We start from the raw sequence: 20,718 nt of genomic DNA, 5'->3' as shown, positions 1-20,718 counted from the left end.
ATGCTATACCAGGAAGTTCCCTACTGCCTTACCTAGACTGTCTCTTGGGATACCACAGTTCCTGGATACCTGTTTCCAGAACGGATTTACTTGCTCCATGTCATGCAGTCAGGCATGACTGGAAAAAAATCTGTTTTTCTGCATTCCACTGCCTGTTTTATTTGGGGAGGGAGAGGTGGTATGTGAAAAAAATATAGTAAACTGCATTACATTCTTAACAGCTCTTCTATTTGTGCTTTTATTTATTTTGGCTCCCCAGAGCCAAAACATGTAGACAGTCCAGATTAGTCTCCTAATCAGTTTTATTAAAATGATTTTGCTGTCAAGGAGTGTAAAAAGGGTAATTTGCCTTTCTCTTGGAAATACAACTTTTTAGCTATATATTAAAAAATGTCTGAAAATTAAAAATGTTTGTTAAAACATCTTGTTTTCATAGGTTCAAGGAAAAGACCCTTCAGTAGATATTACTCAGGACCTTGTAGACGAATCTGAGGAAGAACGCTTTGATGATATGTCATCACCTGGTCTAGAATTACCATCTTGTGAATTAAGTCGGCTAGAAGAAATTGCAGAACTTGTGGCATCTTCACTGCCTTCACCGTTGCGGCGTGAAAAACTCGCACTAGCACTGGAAAATGAGGGCTATATTAAAAAGCTCTTAGAAATTTTTCATGTGTGTGAGGACTTGGAGAACATTGAAGGACTGCACCACTTGTATGAAATTATTAAGGGAATCTTCCTTTTGAATAGAACTGCACTTTTTGAAGTCATGTTTTCTGAGGAATGTATAATGGACGTAATTGGATGCCTAGAATATGATCCTTCTTTATCACAGTCACGAAAACACAGGGAATTTCTGACAAAAACAGCTAAATTTAAAGAGGTGATTCCTATTTCTGATCCAGAGCTGAAACAAAAAATACATCAAACATACAGAGTACAGTATATTCAAGATATGGTTCTACCCACTCCCTCCGTGTTTGAGGAAAATATGCTGTCAACGCTTCACTCCTTTATCTTTTTTAATAAAGTGGAAATAGTTGGTATGTTACAGGTAAGTCTGAGACTTAAATTTTAATTTTGGATTCATGGGAATAGATTAATAATTCTTGGAATGTTACAGATTTCTTTTTGGAGCCTTGAGTTGCATCTGGGTGTCAGCATCATAAATACACTATGTGCAAGAAATGCATAGTGTCTGGGATACTGAGCTACAAAGTTTCTATTCTGCAAATTAAATGTGAACCCCGTAGGCTTTTACTTTTAGATTAAGTACTTTACCATGGTGTGACCTTTAACAATTAAGACTCCATACTTGTATTCATTCCTACATTGCTATTTAGGGTCACTTTTAAGGTCCCGCTCAAACAACTTGAGCCCCATGAGCAACTATGTCCTTGTCTACCAAAGCTGTCAACATTGCTTTTTATTTCTTGAATACAGCCTAGAATGTATGCCACTTGTCTTACAGAGCCCTCTAGGAATCAGTTTGCATATTGCTTATGTCTGTTTATAGGCTGTCAAAAAGGAAGTGAGGTGCAAGAGAGCTGAAAGTTAGGAAATTGTGGGATTGCTTTTTGGGCTTAAGCTCTACAGTTTGCAGACAGACACTGAAAAATGGGGATGACTGATCAGCAAGCAAGGAGTTCACTCAACTTTGTATGTGGAAGTTCATCAGAGCTTCTGGGGTTAGGTTGAGCTGGTGTTTTTGCTCTGAGAAATTCTGAACATCTGTATGCTCATGGTTTCTCCTAGGAGAGTATTAACTGTCTGCATGACCTTAGAGAGAGGGAGATGTAGTGGGCTGTGTTATGGAAAGAATCGGAGGGTGAGAGAGCAGCAGCAGAGTATTCTCCCTCAGTCTAGGAGAAGCAGCTGAGGCAGGAGGGGTGTTTTAACTCACAGGAGAGGTAGATTGAATGGAATAAAAACCTTCTGAATCTCCTTCCTTTCTTTGAAAATGTAACTTTCTGGGCTGCTTCTCTGTCCTTTTGAAAACAACTAGTGAACCATGTACTTGTTGACACTTCCTCTTCTGTTCTCTCCTGTTAAAGGAGCATTGGTGCTGAGCCTATTATTTTCTTTTCCCCCACTCTTACGAAAATCAAGTGGCTCCTTGGTTCCACTCAGTGCGTTCATCAGGTAACACTACTGTTCAACCTGGATGAGTAGGTTTTAAATCTCTGGATATGAATATCATGTTAGAAATATTTGGTTTACTTAACAGTACATACAGTCTGGGCAGGATTGCATTAGCCTTTGTGGAATTCACTTTATTTTACCAAAAGCTGAGTTTTTATTTTAGAGTGTTTATAAAATACATCTAAAAACTTAAGCTCTGTCTGCTTTATGTGGACATGAGGGAAGCCCCTGGTTGACCATACAAAATTATTTTTTCCCTGACAGTTAATTCTGTATATAAATTAGAAGTTAATCTTCACCTTGGAAGCTACTGTAGCAGCATGTGTTTAGTGTTCTTTTCCCTCTTTCCTATCAACTCTGGCTGGATACTGGAGCTTCTGTTACTTTTAGGGGATTAATGCTTTTTATAAGTCTTCTTAACTGAGGAGTCAGGCTGGTACAACTGAAACTCAGGCTAGCATCCAAGATTAAGGACAACAGAAAGTCCTTTTTTCAAGTACATTGGGAGCAAGAAGAGGGCACCAGGCAATGTAAGACTCACATGGTAATCTTGTGGCCACGCCAGACAAGAAAGCTGATAGTTCTAACAGTTTCTTTGCCTCTGTTTTCTTGAACACAGACCAGGATATCCCACCTACCAGAGGTAGGGACAATCTTGGGGAGAGCTCTGTCAAGCCTTCAGTCAGCACAGCTGTAGTTAGAGATCTTGTGGAAGGGCTAGACATTTTTAAATCTGCAGGTCCATAGGCCCTCCACACAAGGGTGTTGAGGGAGCTGGCAGGGGTCATCACGGAGTCCTTGTCCTGGCTGTATAAGCATTCGTGGTCATTTGGCCAGGTGCTAGGGGATTGGAAACTGGCTAATGTGGTCCCAATTTTCAAGAAGGGGAAGAAGGAGGACCCAAGTAACTATAGGCCTCTAAGCCTCACCTCGGTGCTCAGGAAGATCTTGGAGAGAATCATCAAGTAGCACATTTGCGGGGTGCCAGCAGGGGAGATCATGCTCAGGGCAATCAGTATGGATTCATCAAAGGCAGGTCCTGCCAGACCAACCTGATTGCCTTTTATGACCAAGTAACTAAATCCTTGGATGATGGTGTCACTGTGGACGTAGTCTTTCTAGACTTCAAGAAGGCCTTTGACACTGTCTCTCACCCCATCCTCATCAATAAATTAAGTGACTGTGGCATTGATGCCTGCACAGTTGGATGGGTAAATAATTGGCTGATGGGGTGCACCCAGAGAGTCGTGGTGGACGGGTTGTACTCAACCTGGCGAGATGTGAGCACTGGGGTACTCCAGGGCTCAGTCCTCGGGCCCACACTGTTTAACATCCTCATCAGCGACTTGGACGAGGGGGTGGAAAGCACTCTGTCCAAGTTTGCTGATGACACTAAGATGTGGGGCGAAGTGGACACACTTGAAGGGAGAGAGAGGCTGCAACTAGATTTAGACAGACTACAAAAGTGGGCAGACGAGAATAGGATGGGGTTCAACATAGACAAATGCAGGGTACTGCACCTTGGGAGAAGGAATCCACAGCATACATACAGGCTGGGGAGTTCCTTTCTTGAAAGCATGGAGGCGGAAAGAGATCTTGGAGTCATTATTGACTCCAAAATGAACATGAGCCGCCAATGCCAGACCACAGCCAGCAAGGCCAACCATACCTTGTCATGCATCCAAAGGTGCATCTCAAGCTGGTCCAGAGAAGTGATACTCCCCCTCTATGCGTCCAGTACTGGGCGCCGCACTTCAAAAGGGATGCGGCCAGCCTGGAGAGGGTTCAGAGGAGAGCCACCCACTTGGTGAGAGGGCAGCAGGACAGGCCGTACAAGGAGAGACTGAAGGACCTGAACCTGTTCAGCCTCAGCAAGAGGAGGCTGAGGGGAGACCTGGTGCCTGCCTACAAACTCATCAACAGCAAATAGGCAGAGAGCCCTTTTCTCCCCAGCACCACCTGGGGTGACAAGGAACAATGGTCATAAGCTGATGGAGAATAGGTTTAGGTTGGAGATCAGAAGGCAATATTTTACAGTTAGGGTGGCCAAAATCTGGAACCAACTTCTCAGGGAAGTGGTCCTTGCCCCTACCTTGGGCAAATTCAAGAGGAGATTGGATGATCACCTGTCTGGGGTCTTGTGAACCCAGAATTTATTCCTGCCTGTAGCAGGGGGTCAGGCTAGATGATCTGTTCAGGTCCCTCCTGATCCTAGCTACTATGAAACTATGAGTCTAGGGTTTGATGTCTAGAGGAAGCAAGGTATGAAAGAATTGCATGCTTGGCTTTCTTCCATGTCCTGGTTGTTGAGGTTGCAATGGTGCTGCTGCTGACTGCATGTCAGCTTGGGATTCCTGGCCCAATGAAGGTAGGTTTATGAGAGAGAGAGGGTTCCTGTTTTTTATTGTATTCAAATGCATGGCATTTATGTAAAATGTAAGACAGTTTGCGCTCTGTCTACAACATGAGGGCCTCTCCCTATGCCATCTGTACCTTTCTTCCCATATATTAGAGCTGTCTGTCTGGTTGCCCACAAAGGATTAAATTAAGGCCCCCATATTCCTACCCAGTTTCTGCTCCTGCCATCAGTCTGGCTGCAGAAGCACCAGGGGCTCCTTCCCCCCCCTGTGGCTTCTTCCCTACCCTAGGTGGCACAGCCAACAATGCTGGGGGCTATAGCATAACTGAGAGGGTGATCATGCTGCCTTCATGAAGGGGGACAGAAATAGCCATAACCTCAGCAGTGGCTGATCATGCCATGAGGTGTTGCCCTGGGTGTCCTGCAGCTGCCCTGGATACAGAGCTGTGTTGCTGTGCCTCTGGGTAGGGGAAACTGTGTATGGCCTGAGGCACTAGGGGAGGCCACAGCTGGGGAGCTTTGGGCAGGGTGGGGCACCTGGGCACACAGTTTAGTCGGGGGTGAACACTAAGGTGAATGGTGCAGCAAGGGTGAGCATGCAGCCCTGGGGGGTGCATGGCCTCTGGTCGCTTAGAAGTTGGACAACCCTGCCATTCATTATCCTTGTCTTACACTTCAGTCTTATTCTAACATTGCGTACCTCACATGGTATCTCAGCCAAATCCTCCCTCTCTGTGTATGTTTCTGTGTTAGAAAAATAGGGCAAACTTTGATAAAAGGGGGGCTTTTCTTAGTCGGCCCCAACCAGAATCTCTTTTGGCCTTGACTACGCTGAAAGATGGCCATTTTCATGGGAGAGCTTGAATACTGATACTGTTATCTTTGACACACTTTGGTTGTTTTGGGATAAAAGGGAGTAAGTTAAGTGTTTTCATAAAAAGACTTGTTATAGACTTTAGCCCAACATTGCCTTATTCAAAGTTTGGCAATCAAATCCCCCAGCGATTCTGCAGAGACCATGCTCCTACGTTCCAAGACTGCAGGGTCTGAGCGAGGTTTCTCTGAAGTGGCTTCTGGTAGCCAGGAAGTACTTTGACAGGAGGCATCAAAATAGAGAACAGTAGGGTTCTCAGTGGCGTGTGTGTGTATTGTTGCGGGCTGTTGTAGCTTTGACTGAGTGCCAAAAACATAGAATGGATGTCTGTTGAGTTGTGTACATATTTTATAAACATACGGTTTAAAAAAATCACACTTCCATACATTCTTGGGGGTGGAGTGCTAATAAAAATACATCTTTTGACTGACAGTAAGCTATGTATATAAATAAATAGGATTCAGGAAGGCTGAGCTGGTCATGATCAAGCAGCCATTTCCATTATATAGATGGGTTGACCTAGGTAGGTAGGTGTTTTTCCATCCATGATCTTGTTTTACCTTTCAGATCAGTTTTAATAGCCATTCAAAAATTTTCTCTCTCGCTCTCCCGCTAGCCTAGTGAGGGAAAGTCCCATTGAGAGAACTTAGCCATCCCAAAGAGGTTGGTTTTTTTGGTTCTGAATAGAAGAACATTTGTAAAAATTAGATGAATAGATAAGATACGCATTTAACTGGTTGCAAATTTGCCAAGTAAGGACAGCTTTTAGTGCAGGATCACTGCAGGGAGATCTTGGCAGTGTTAATTGTTTCTAAAACAGCAGTACTTGGCATTTATATATAACAGAATGTTTCTTCTTGGGTCAAGGCTTTACAAAGATTTATAAACATTATCCTCATTCTATAGATTGGGTAACTTGGGCACAGAAAGATTAAGACAGTTTCTCTAGTCTGTATAGCAATGATTGTGTTTACTATTCAAATACTGGTTTTGTGTTCTGTTCTCCATTCTGTTACCAAAATCTCAAAAAATTAAAAATGGGAGGCATCAAGAAGATCGGGAAAATTTGTAATTTGCACCTTTATAAAAAGCTCTTGCATAGAGATAGAAGAGAGCTCCAGAGGAACCCCTTGCTTTTCAGGCTTTCTTGATTGCAGAGTTCTCTCTTCTCAAGTTATCCTAGCTCTGGTGAGATTAGCTGCAGAAGAGCAACTGAATTATTGCATAAAAGTATTGGATTAGCAGCTGACAAATACTTACTAATTCAAACAGTAGCCCAGTGGGGCCCAGCCCATGTCCTCCCATAGTACCACTTGGATCCCATTCTCCTGCCTGTTCTACTGCTCTGCTTTCTGCCCTATTTGCTACTTTGCTGGCTGCCCCCTCCTTGATCTGCTGCATGCCACACAGGATGTTTTTACACAGTCTCTGAGAGCGGGGATGTGCTTTAAGTATAGTACTTCAGAGTAGCCTCCTAAAATGTGTACAGGCACCCACAGAGACCACCTGTGCTTCTTGTGGGATGTGCGCTGCAGGTTGGCCATCCTTGCTGTAACCTATGTCCCCTGATGGGCTTGTCTGCCAGCTGAAGTCAAAAGTATTGCAATGCTTGAGTCATGGTGCTTTCTGTGTGGATGTGACTTAATTTATGGGTAACTCAAGTTAATTGCAATAAAGACAGGTCCTCAAATTGGAGGAGAGGCTCTGGGGAGCTAGCAAAATAATTGGTTCTCTGACATCCTGCACTTGATAACTCAACATTTTGAAGAAAGAACTGGAATGATTAAAAAGGGAAAATAAGCTTCTACTTTGGAGATGACGAGTAGGAAGATCTTGGCTTAAAAGGATCATCACCAAAGCCAAGAAGAAAAACCAGATCACCTGATAAGTCAGTCTTGGATCTTTTATTCTTCCCACCAGGTTAACTTACTCAGCATTCTTAGTAACTTTTACAGAAGTGTTTATCCGGACTTGTTCTTCTGAAAAATAGTGGTGCATTTATTTATAATAGTATGTAATTATAAATTAGAATTCCAAGTTGTAGATTATAACTTTGAAGTCTGCATTTTATCGTTTTAAATAACTTTGATCAAGATCTCTCACTATTTTTGATGTCTTTGATTATCACAACATGGTAAAAGCAAAGTACATAAAAACCCATGCTGCCAACACGCTAGCTTAACTGTTTGCAGCCGTGAGTCGTCATATGTATTATGATTTGCATAGCAGAAATTCCTTATAAGAGCATAGTGCTGTGGAACTGCATACAAGAAACCTTGGTCACATATACACAAGATGCTGACTACAGTCATTTAGTACTTGTTTGTGCAAGTACTAAATGACTGCACAGTAACTGGAGTTACTCTTGAAATCCTGCTCTTGAAAATGTCCAGGGATGGAGATTCCACAACTTCTCTAAGTATCCTGTTCCAATGTTTGACAACTGTCATAGTCAGGAAGTTCCTCCTAATCTCCAACCTAAATTTGTTTTGCTGCAGGTTGAGACTATTGCTCCTAGTCCTGTCTCCTATAGGGGCAGAGGACAGGATGATGGGTTGTCTTGTTATCACTTGCTACTTGTCCTGAAGATGGGTTGTCCTGTTATGATTTCTGTAGAAAGCATCTAATGGATGTTACTCATTCATTCTGAGGCCCATGTGAAAAGACCGCTCAAGATCAAAGAGATCAAGGCGCTTGATGTTTAAAATAATCACTTGTGTTTAGTGTGTGAGGGAGTGCTTACCAAGTGCAGTATTACAGCAGGAGAAATAATAACCATTGTATCTCTCTTCTATTTTTTTTTCTTGTACCTTTTCTGATACCCTTCTTTAACTCATATGTTTTCTAATCCCAAACATTGATATGTAGGAAGAAAGAAGGGCAAGGAAAATGTTCTTCCCAGTATAGGTTGTCTTATTTCTTTTTGTTTTTGAGAGCATGATTTCTGCTCATACAGATCTGTTCTGTACATCTGTGAAATGTGTGGCAGATGAAAATTAAATATTTTTCTGTGCAAATAGCCCTGATTGAGAAGTCACTTAAGAAATGCTGTTTTACAAATTACATCAAAAAACCCTACAAAGACTGAACAGTTCTGATGCACACTTTAGGATTTTACTTGGCTTTTCTAGATAAATTTTAATTAAGGCCTAGTTGTTAATAATAGGGTGGTTCTTGTTTGTTTGTTTGTTTGTTTGTTTGTTTGTTTGTTTGTAGCAGTGAACACCATGTTCCTATTTACATGCACTTCAGTTTGAAGTATAAGTGCAAATATAATTGAAGTGTATTTCTAAGCGGTGTGTGTGTATGCAATATATAGTACTGGAAAATTATATACAGGTTTCCCTTACCAACCAGTTCTGAGTATCCATGCTTAATATTCTATACACCAGTTTGGCTACCATGGTATGCAGTTTTGAGTAACCACGGTTTTCTGTGGGCGCACATTACTCTGCCACCTGCCATTTTTCCCATAAGTCTTTTGTCTGGCCAGTCACGGTTTTGCCACCACGGGAACTTTCAGGAACCTAACCCCAGTGATTGGCAAGGGAAACCTCTATTTAGTGATTTCCCTCTGTTTAAAATAGCTCTAGGTTATTGTATATATTTTAAAATAAGGTGTTTGTTTGAGTAACAGAAGATGGGAATTTTCAAAACTATTCAGCTCTGTCCAAGTTTTATATTAACTTGACTAGGATCAGGGTTAAGTCAGGACTGTGAACTTTTGAAAATCCTATCTGTAATAATACTACATATTTAATTGAGGTTTGGGAGATGTGAATTGTGTGATATAATATTGCAATTAAGTATGTGATCACTATATTTCAGTAATTATACAGTGAGACTTTGCAGTTTTTTTTACCCTTTCAGGTAAAATGTGCCAAATGGCTTAAGCTGGTGGAGGGCAACCTTTTTGGCAAGTGTTCCACAAATTAGTTTTTCACCCACCCCAAATACCACTTCAGTTCCTTTCTTCTGCTTGCTCTGCTGCTCTCTGCCCCATACTCTGTTCTTTGCCCAGTCTCCTTTGCCATCTGCCTCCTGACCTGTATGCTGCTGGGCTCCTTGTCCCCTTCCTGATCTGTTGCATGCCATACCAGAAGTTGCCTACGGCACTTCTTTCTGCAGGTTGACCACCCTTGGCTCAAGTAATCTGGGAGTTGAAGTCTTATTTAATTTTCAATGAAATGAGGATTTGGGATGTATGAGTTTTGAGTGCTAACCTTCAAATGTAAAGTGGTTTTTTTTAGTAAGGAATTTTACCTGGTTCTGTGCAAGTTAAGAAGCATTTTACTAAAGAAATTGTACCATGGGTCAGTGAAAAAGTGTATTCAAGATTTTGTATCTTCTGCTTATGCAGATTCACGCTAACCATGGTTCTGACATTTCAGTTGAAAGAAAAATTTCCATTTTTTTTCTGGTGGTGGTAACTCCCTCTGCAGTGTTAATTGTAGTTACAAGTTGTAGTTGAGATTAGAAAGATGTAGGAGGCCATCCACTCACTTCCAGTCCTAATAAAGAGAAGAAACGTGCTGCTGCTTGTATTTTATGAAGGGAACAAAAAATGTCAGAGACATGGCACCTGTGAGTTATGCCTTACCAGAAGGGATTGTGTTACTGGTTTAGTGGCATCTTGTTACTGGTTTCAATGGCAAGAGAAGAAAATATTTAATTTCTTTCCTCTGGCTGGAGGTAGAATTACTGTTCTAAGGTTCATTGTCCTATTAGGAGGAGACTACATCTCTCTGAAGTTTGTGTGCTATTAATGGTGAATAACTCGGAACTTTTCTCTGAAGGAAATATTTCTCTGAGAGTTTGCTATAACATGTTTTTTTGCGGTGTTTTAGCAGATAACTGTCATGCAGTTGTCCTGTCCTAATTGTATCACCAGCTATAATTCAGTTTGAAGAATAAGTAAGATTCCAATAATGTTCTTCAAACTTCTTTTTTCTTTTAATTTTGAAACAAAGTTTTCTTATGAATAGTGTCTGGATTTATTCCATAAAAGTATTTAGTCCAGTTGTAACTGGGAGATTGGGGCTATGTTGCTGTTTCTCATTTGAGCCAGCACTATTAAGTACTGTATAGAATCATATGAGTCTGGAAGGAACTTCAGGGACCTTCCCTCTGGTCTGGGAGTGTCAAACTCGACCAGCCCTCTGAGCCAGATCTGGACCACAAATCTCCTTGTCGACCAGATATGGACCTGGCAGGGCAAGGAGCTGTAGCAGTGGAGATGTAAGAACAACCATTGCTTTCCCCACTGTCGACCCACATTCACAGGGGGCTTCACAGCCAAAAATTTGCCATCAGGCTCCATCTCTCTGGCAAGGGGGTCCTGAAGCTGCACTTAACAGTCTCCAGTGATAGATATTCCACTGCCTTTAAGCACTGGAACAAGATTATTTAGAATCACACCTACTTGGAAAGTTCATCTTCATTTCTAACATAAACCTCCCTTGGTACAAATTAAGACCATTACTTTTGTCCTGTCTCCCGTGGACCTGGAGAACATTTGATTACCATCCTCTCTTATTGTATTTACTCGAATAGGAAACAACCTGATTATGAGATGACACCCCTCCCCCCCCGAATAATAGAAAATTAGGGTCAGAAGGGATCTCAGGAGGTCATCTAGTCCAACCCTCTACTCAAAGCTGGACCATCCCCAACTAGATCATCCCAGCCAAGGCTTTATCTAGATGGGTCTTAAAAACTTCCAAGGATAGAGACTCCACAGCCTCTCTGGGCAACCTGCTCCAGTGTTTCTCTGCCTTCCCAGTGAGAGAATTTTCCTAATATCTAACCTAAATTTCCCTTCCTGCAACTTAAAACCATTTCTCCTTGTTCTGTCATCTGAAACCACTGAGAACAGTCCAGCTCCATCCTTTTTCAAAACCCTTTTCAGGTAGTTGAAGGCTGCTATTAAATCCCCTCTCTCTTTTTCTCTAAACTAAAATAAGCCCAGTTCCCTGAGCCTCTTCTCATAAGTCATGTCCCCCAGCGCCCTCACCATTTTTGTTGCCTTCTGCTGAACCCTCTCCAATATATCCACATTGTTTCTGTAGTGGGGGGCCCAAAACTGAACACAGTACTCCAGATGTGGCCTCACCAGTGCTGAAGTAGAGAGGATTAATCACTTGATCTGCTAACAACACTTGTACCAGTGCAGCCCAATATGCAATTAGCCTTCTTGGTAACAATGGCACACTGCTGGCTCATATTCAGCTTATTGTCCACAGTAACCCCCAGGTCCTTTTCTGCAGAGCTGCTTCCCAGCCAGTCAGCCCCCAGCCTGTACTGGTACATGGGATTGTTCTGTCCTAAGTGCAGGACTTTGCACTTGTCCTTGTTGAACCCCATGAGATTCCTTTTGGCCCAATCCTCCAATATGTCTAGGTCACTCTGAATCCTAGTCCTACCCTCCAGTGCATCTACTATTCCCCCACAGCTTGGCATCATCTGCACTCTTGCTGAGGGTGCACTCTATGCCATCTTCTCGGTCATTGATGAAGATGTTGAAGGAAAAATGGCCCCAGGACCAACCCCTGGGGCACTCTACTTAATACTGGCTGCCAGCTAGCCATTGAGCCATTGCTTACTGCCCTCTGAGCCTAATTCTCCAGTAAGTTTTCTGTATACCTTACCACCTGTTCATCCAGCCTGTACTTCCTTAGCTGTGAGAATGTTGTGAAAGACTATCAAAAGCTTTGCTAAAATCATGATATACCACATCCACTAGTCTCCCTGCATCCACAGAGCCAGTCATCTCATCATAGGCAATCAGGTTGTTCAGGCATGACTTGCCCTTGGTGAATCCATGCTTACTGTTCCTCATCACCTTATCCCTCTCTAAGTGCTTAGAAATGGATTCCTTGAAGATCTGCTCCATGATTTTTCCAGAGACACAGGTGAGGCTAACTGGTCTGTAGTTCCCTGGATTCTTCTTTTTCCTTTGAATATGGACACTGTTTGCCCTTTTCCAATCATCTGGGACCTCTTGTGATTGCCATGATTTTTCAGCGACGATGGCCTATGGCTTTGCAGTCGCATCACAGCACCCTTCATAGATGTTGGAGTTGGAAGGGACCTCAGTAGGTCATTGAGTCTTACCCTCTGCTCTGGGCAGGAAAGAGCTCTGAGGTTAGATGACTCCAGCTAGGTGCTTGTCCAGTCTTCTCTTGAAGACCCCCAAGGTAGGGGAGAGCACCACCTTCCTTGGAAGCCCATTTCAGATTCTGGCAGCCCTTACTGTGAAGAGGTTCTTTCTCATGTCCAACCAAAATCTGTTCTCTGTCAATTTGTGGCCGTTGTTCCTAGTTATTCCAGGGGGTGCCCTAGTAAATAGAGCATCTTCTATTCCCTGCTGCTCTCCCCTGATGAATTTATAGGCAGCCACAAGATCACCTCTCAGCCTTCTCTTGTGAAGGCTGAAGAAATCTAGGTCCCTCAGTCTCCTCATGTATTTGAAGGCTGGGGTTGGGGTGGAAAGGAGATTGAGGAGGGCATGCATTAAAAAAAAAATGTTGATTAATGTAAGGATAGATGGAAAGAATGTAGCATTGGTAATAAAGCATACTGTAGGAAAAGAGATCAGAGGGTGTAGATATGGAAAAGAGATGCATAAAAGACATTACAAGATGCCCTGCAGCTGGGAAAGTGGAATGAAAAAAGGAAAGAATGGTTTGTAACAAAGTGAAAAAGGATGCCTGATAAGTTTACATTTGAAAATGGTATTAAGCAGAAAATTGACAAACGCTAAGTATGATACATGGCTTGTTAGACTTTTAACTGTGGGAGACGGGGATTTGAGGAGTTTAGTATTCTGAGGTTTAGATATAAAATTAGCAAGTAATCAAATGTTGTCTTTCTTTTGTAGGAAGATGAGAAATTTCTGACAGAATTGTTTGCACAGCTAACAGATGAAGCCACAGATGAGGAGAAAAGACAAGAGTTGGTAAGAATTTGAATAGTTTGTGTGAAGTGACAGTTCCAGCTGACAGAATTTTCTTATTTACCATTCATATGTTTTTCTAAATTTCAGGTAAATTTCCTTAAAGAGTTCTGTGCATTTTCTCAGACGTTACAACCTCAGAATAGAGATGCTTTTTTCAAAACATTGTCTAATATGGGTATACTGCCAGCATTAGAAGTTATTCTAGTAAGTAAACTCAAGATTTTTTTCTAAAATGACTTTCTAAATATTTTCTATAACTATTTTATAATTTTTATTTTAGAAAGGTCAATTGGTTGGTTAAAAAGTTAATAAGACAAAACTTGAGTTATGCAGCTTTCTGAAGAACTCTTATTTGTCCTATCACATAGGGAATATTACCAACTTGCAAGTCAGTTGATTTAAAAAGTAGTAATAAATCTTATGTGGCTTTAGGCTTTACATCAGTTACTCCCCTCTCCGTATTTTTGATGTGTTGTCACTTTCCCATCATTATATGTTTTTCTGTGTACCCAGGGCTAACAAAATTGACCAAATAACAAGGAAAAGTGTAAAATTATATATAATTATATAAATAGAGGTATCAAATGCGAGAGAGAGAGGTGAAGTTGCTTGTGTTCCTTTAAAAAATGACTGCTTCATGTCTTCCAAGCTCAAGGATTTTATTTTTGAAAATTTGTAAGTGGTTTTACTTGACTTCCCAGGGTATGGATGATGTACAAGTACGAAGTGCAGCTACTGATATATTCTCATATTTGGTTGAATACAATCCATCCATGGTACGAGAATTTGTCATGCAGGAAGCTCAACAGAATGATGATGTAAGTAGGAAGTCCTTTAAGGTGACCTTTTTTTTTTTTAAAGAAGGTTCATACTTGCAACTCCATTAACTGAAACTAAATCCTGTTTTACATGGTTGCATTTTACAAATGTATGCTACAAATAATTTGAGTTTTAAAAGCTTCCTTTTTAAATAAAAACCATTTGGAAACTTCTTTGTAGTACCCTTCACTGCAGTATCTCCAGTGAAATTGTATAACTGTGTTGACATCTACAGCAAAAGCTGTGTTAACTGGCACTTTGTTAGCTGGAAAACTCTACTAACTGGCATCCGAGGGACGCGGCAAAAGCGAAACCAGAAGTACCACTTCTGGGGCACTTCCGGTTTCGCTGCAGCGAGCCAAATTTTTCTATGTCACTTCTTTGGCCCACGGCCTGGGGCAAAGCAGCCTGCGTGGGGCCCCCCTCCCTGTCCCCCAGCACGAGACGGTGCACATTTGATTAAGTGGCATCCCCCAGGAATGGGAGATGCCAGATAACAGAGTTTTTACTATAAAAAATTAAAATTTCAAGTTATTAGTTAACATGTGGAAGGCTGCTTACAGTCTGCTTGGGTCCCAGTCCTTGAAGCAGTTAGTTGTGTACCTTAGCTTTAAACATGTAGACAATACAAATAACACACATATGGAAGGGAAAGCTTCTCATATGGAAGGGAAAGCTTCTCATTTGTCTAAAGATAAGCATGTCTTAATGCTTGGAGAATTGGATCCTTAAATTTTTCTACACCTGTCAGTTTGCCTTTCAGAGTACATCAAGCAATATGTAAATTTCAGACTTCTTGTTTAGTTTCAGGTGGTGATGATATGTCATTAGGCCTTTGTAATATCTTTTGCCCTGAATATACACCAAAGTATACAAAGCTTGCATCTCTTATAGGGAAGAAAAGTAATATACAGTAAAGTAACTTATTTGATTTAATGAACCTTGCAAACCTACAGTAGGAATTTTAATTTTATATATAATAAACAGGAACTCTTTTTAAATGTAAATAAGATACAGTATTCATCTATTGTTAGTTGACAAGTACAATATTCTGGACACAGATATAATTCAGGCTAGAATACAATAATTTAGGAAAGAACAACAGGGAAACAGCATTGGCAAGGGAAATGCAAAGATAAAAGGTAGGATTTTTTTTTAATCCAAAATTCCAAATTAGTTTAATATTAAAGATGATATGTTTGGTAAATTATTAGCTTGTAGAATCAGGGTTCTATAACAATTTGAGAGAAGTGTCAGTTTCCAGATAGCTCTACTAATGCTGGTAATTGCATGTGCATGTACAAAAGAATTATGTAAGAATGTTAAATTGGTTTGTGATCCCTTTTGTGCAAATGCGCATGTGTTTTGAGTATATTTACACGCGAGTCATCACATGCGTTCATGTTTTTAAAGCCATGTGTGTGCACTTGTAGGACTAGGGATTTGCTTTTAGCAATAACAAGTTAAATCCTCTAATAGAAAAACCATTATGCATGTATATGTATATATAGAATTTGAAGCACCTGCCTTCTCACTATGTCTCAAGTTTTTTCTGCAAATCTTTTTCCTGTTTTTATAAATTTTCATTAGCCAACTTTTGTATTTGCTCTGAAAGCTTCTCCATGATTAAAGCAGTAATATTAGGCATACAAATAGTCATATTTCATTGGAAGTTTCAAAAATGTATTCTAAGGATCTGGTTGTAGTAGTACTGCGTTGTGTAATATTTTTATTTTTTACAACATTTTTAATTTTGGCCAAATTTGACTGATTTCCCCTTTAAAGGGACTTTCATTTTTCTTAGTTATAAATTATATGTTTTTGTCTCTGTCTTCCTTACTAGGATATTTTACTCATTAATCTCATCATAGAACATATGATCTGTGACACGGATCCTGAACTCGGGGGGGCAGTCCAACTCATGGGTCTGCTTCGAACTCTAGTTGATCCAGAAAATATGTTAGCAACTGCCAATGTGAGTTCTAAATTCAGTTATGGCTGGTTTCTTGAAATGTTAAATGCTCATGGTAATGTATGTTAGAAATGCAGGCTTCAATATTAAAAAATATTTTTTCATTCTTTAGAAAACGGAGAAGACAGAGTTTCTGGGTTTCTTCTATAAACACTGTATGCATGTTCTCACAGCCCCCTTACTGGCTAATACTACCGAAGATAAGCCTAGCAAAGGTGAGACCCAGCAAAGTTTGGCTGTCCTGTCAAAGCCTATTGAATTTCAGTATTTAATGCTGACTACTTTATTAAAGGGTGTATGAAACTCTGCATGATCAAAATAAGTATATTTTGGATGATTAATGTCTGATTTGAACTAAAACAATGATTCATTGTTTTACAATGCATAAAAGACATTAGAGATCTCTTATGAGGTGAACACAACATTATTGTTCCAGTTTTCATCTAGCAAAGCACTTAAGGCATCTGTGTAACTTTTGGTGTATGAGTAATCAGGTCAACTTTTCATGGTACATAAAATTATTCAGGTGCTTAAATACTTTTATTGTCAGGACATATATAATTATAGAGGATCCAAAATTTGTCCCAATAAGCAGTCCTTAATCATACCCTGAAAATTTCTAGAGTAATTGCCAAGCAACTTAAGATCTTGAACCTTAGCCAACATTAAGGAGAGTTTGAAGTCAAATGTTGGTATTCCCAAAAGCACTGTTGTAATAGTTTACACCTCAGCAATATTTTCAAACCAGCTAGTGTTACATTTAAAAAAAAAAAAAAAGAATCTGCCTGAAAGTTTTTTGAATTTTTCCATTGTTTTCATCTTGTCCTTTATCTTTTGTTTAACGTTAGTAGCTTTCCAATAGCTTCATCTTTAATCTTGCGCAGGGATGTCAAACTCCCCCTGCCCCCTGGGCCACATCTGGATCATGGGGCTCTTCACATGCTGAATTCTTGTTCAGTGGAGCTCAGTGTCCCAGAGTTAGTTGTCAGGTCCCACCCCTGCTTGCCCCATCCCCAAATTCCCTTTCCCACTGCCAGCCCAGCAGGCCATACAACATAGTTCCATAGGGTAGTTCCGGCCCACAACCCATAAATTTGACACCCCTAATCTAGTGTGATTCTTGTATTCTAGATTCCTAAAACGGCTAATGTCTTTTAAATCTGTTTTACATCTTTTAACAAGAATAATATACTGACAAAAATTTTTAGAGTGGACATGACCTAAGATAATGTCCAGGATGATATTTTAAGACCGTGGAGACTGGCCTTTTTCATAGGCATGACAAAAATTAGCCCTGCACCCTCCTTGGGTACCACTCTGATCTCCTTCCTCTGTCTGATCTGCCATTCTGCCTTCTGCTCCATTCTCTGTACTCCCTGCCCAATCTCCTGCTCTGCCTTCAGCTTCCTGCCTATTTGCTGCTGTGCTGTTTGCCCCCTTCCTGATTTGCTGTATGCCTCGCACATAGGCTGCATGTGCCACTTACGACACTTGTGTAGCAGATTGGTCACCCCTGTTTTAAGACGCGTCTAAGTAGGGAGACCCCCTTGTATAAGGGCAGTTATAACTGTACTCTTGCTAGTATAGCTTATTGTTCATCAGACCAGTGTTATAGTGGCAAAAAAACTCATGTTGGTATAAGCATGTGCAGTATAAAAGGGTTTCTTGATACAGCAGGCTAACATTTTTAGGGTAGATATTATCAGGTTGCTGGTGGACTTTTATATGGGGTTTTTAGTTTTTGTGTTTGGTTGGTTGGTTGGTTTTTTTTAAGGGCTAGATGTAGATTCCAGCTTTCTACCCAAAACTAGTATAACAGTTTTTACAGTGGGATTTAAAGATCCAACTTTGATTGTACCTGCAAATTTAGATTTAGTATTTGAAAATAGGGCCCTAAGTATTTTTTTTTAAATTATGTTCTTGTTAATAAATATATTTTTTATTTATAGATGATTTTCAGACAGCACAGCTGTTGGCATTAATATTGGAATTGCTAACTTTCTGTGTAGAACATCATACATATCATATAAAGAACTACATTATTAACAAAGATATCCTGCGACGAGTATTAGTTCTTATGGCCTCAAAGCACGCTTTCTTGGCATTATGTAAGTTTTTAACTTGTTTGTGTGATGAGTGTTATTTGTAATAGTGGTATTTTGTTGGAAAATATGTACCTTTACATAACCATAACCTTCAGTACAGAAGTTCCATCTTCATAACTATATCGTTTATTTCTCATACCAACCTGTGGCTGTGTCATTTAGAATTACCAAATAATTTAGTATTTATCGGTGGGGAGGGTTGCTGAAACTTAGCCTTTTTTTTGAATGCAAGTCGTATGAAGAAAAGTTGAGAGAATAAGATATGCTTAGGGAAAAGAAATGAAAGGAGAACATAGCAGTCTTCAAATATTCAATAGGCTGTTATGAAGAAGTGTGGAGGGGGATGTTCTACCCTGCCACAGAGGGCAGTTCACCAAAGAGATGGGTTTTAATTTTATCAAACCAGATTTAGATCAAACCTCAAATAGCTTTATACCCTGGGAAGAATAGGACAATGGAATAAAATGCCTAGAGAAACTGAGGAATCTCCTTCATTTTAGGTTTTCAGGAAAAGGGCTGAGTACTACCCCAAACAGTTGCTTATAGGAATCAGACCATTCTCTATTTGTTTAAGGCCCCTTCCAGCTCTGTGACTTATTTCAGGACTGTCCAGCTGGCAGCCTAAAGACTGAGCCCATGCAACCACCTCTCTCTGGCCTGTAGTGGGGGAGGGCCTTGGAGATTAGGAAGAGCTGAGCAGTGGTGGTCAGCCCCACACAGTTGGAGGGGTGGAATCCCAGGGGCCTGTCTGCACAGTGTGCAGACCAGGGCTGCCCCAAAGTTTGAACAGTCCTGAGTTACATATTTAATTTATTTCCTGAGAGAGCCCTATTATAAACCAATTTGCAGCTTTCTGTAGCAAAGGACTCGGCCCACAACAGGTCATAATGATTTTAAAAACTATGGGTTCCTTTTTTAAATTTCTGGCTCTTATCTTGTGAATCATGCTTGCACACCTAACAGTGCTACCATTGCATGGTACCCCACAGAATCCTTGAAAAGATCTCAGGACAGTCCAGGGTGTCATGGTACCCTTGTTGAGAATCACAGTCTGTAGATCAAGATCTATTTACTTGTGCTTGTGATGTTACTTAATTTTGGAAAGAAAGAACTTTTAGAAGTAAATGTCAGGTTTTATTTGGTTTTTTTACTTGCTAATAAAACACAATGCACTTCGGTGTCAAAACTTAATAGGCAGAAGGTCTTGAAGAACAGGTCTTTGAAGACCTGAGCAACTAGTTGAGTAGTTCCTTCAACCTTTCCAAAAAGTTTGTTTGTCTCTCTTCATGTTCACAACTAACAGTTGGAAATGGGAAGAGAAGTAACTTGTAGTTTAAAGTGCCTTTTCACTTAGGCTAAGTGACTGTTGGAAAACCCAAGACTGAATTGATTCAATCTTTGCAGGTTAGTCTAAGCTGCATAGACTAAACTGATAAGCAAGTGAACAGACATTCACTTTCAATTCCAGAAATGCAGCCGTATGCCTGCAGTGGCTCAAGCCAGAAGCAAGGGAGTGCTAGAGCACACCTCTTTGCTCAGCTGGAGCAGACAGCTTAGGCAAGGACTAGGTTGCCCACCTGTGAGGGGGGAGTTTGAGAGAAGTGCAAAGCATCCTGGGATGCTGGGGACTGAGAGTTGATTTGAATCTGGAGGGGATCTGAGACAGAAGTTCAGTAAACTGATTTAACCTAAATCAGTTAAGTCTGATGCAACATCCTTCCAGCTTTATCTTAAACCGGCTTCAGCCATTTTGAAAGTAGTTTATGTGCACTGAACTTCTGTTGTGATACGGATTTGAACTGATTTCTGATCACTTATACTGGTTTATGTGTAACTCTGTCCCTAGCCTTAAAGATCACGTTTGATTTTGATAGAATTAGGACCCTTCAGTAAACCTATTTCACATGTGTACAGCTTATCCACTTGGAGTACTTTCACAGACCAGTGGAGGGAAAATAGCCTGGTTTTAGATGTGCAAAAGTAAGATGCTTTGAGAGCTCAAAAGCTTATAGAAGCTTTGGAACACCACAATGAAAGCCTCAAAGGCAGGCTTCAAAGGGGATATAAATAGATCAAGTTTCAGCATTTTCTTCACTCAGAAAAACCATTTCCTGTTTAATGTTGATGACCGCTTACTTTGTAGACAAAATCAATGAAACAGACTCAAGTCATTTCTTTGAAAAAATAGAAATGATTAGAAGGAGGGGAAAAATGACTGTATGAGTCCAACAGTGAATACTGGTAATGAATCTTGCAATTGTGAAATGATTTTTCTTTGAAAACCTGAGTTGTTTCAATGTTTTAACAGTTAGCATGCTAGCATCATGCTTAGGTTAGTGTTACAGTTCATTTAAAAAAGGATGATCTATACATCTAGGCTGACTTGAAGGATTTTTTTCGATGGTATAGTAGGTCATTACACACTCAATTTGTACTTTTTTAAAACCTTTTTAACCTATTGATACATGTTGTTTCAATAGTATACAATAG

At 40.5% G+C, this 20,718-nt stretch overlaps 1 protein-coding gene across 2 annotated transcripts in view; it reads left to right on the top strand.

Annotated features, from left to right (window-relative positions):
* The window catches only part of PPP4R3A (protein phosphatase 4 regulatory subunit 3A), a 64,764-nt gene that overhangs the window by 27,283 nt on the left and 16,763 nt on the right, over positions 1 to 20,718 (top strand). For both annotated transcript variants that reach the window (XM_006275954.4, XM_014596497.3), the window contains 7 exons: positions 437 to 1,054; positions 13,255 to 13,332; positions 13,420 to 13,536; positions 14,034 to 14,150; positions 15,995 to 16,126; positions 16,236 to 16,338; positions 18,073 to 18,231. In XM_006275954.4, the coding sequence (XP_006276016.1) occupies positions 437 to 1,054; positions 13,255 to 13,332; positions 13,420 to 13,536; positions 14,034 to 14,150; positions 15,995 to 16,126; positions 16,236 to 16,338; positions 18,073 to 18,231 (1,324 nt within the window). The remainder of the gene's footprint in view (positions 1 to 436; positions 1,055 to 13,254; positions 13,333 to 13,419; positions 13,537 to 14,033; positions 14,151 to 15,994; positions 16,127 to 16,235; positions 16,339 to 18,072; positions 18,232 to 20,718) is intronic.

Source organism: Alligator mississippiensis, chromosome 2 (assembly GCF_030867095.1).
Source record: "Alligator mississippiensis isolate rAllMis1 chromosome 2, rAllMis1, whole genome shotgun sequence".
NCBI classification, from domain to species: Eukaryota; Metazoa; Chordata; order Crocodylia; family Alligatoridae; genus Alligator; species Alligator mississippiensis.
Note: the sequence above shows the minus strand (reverse complement) of the source record. Positions and strands in the feature narration are given on the sequence as shown.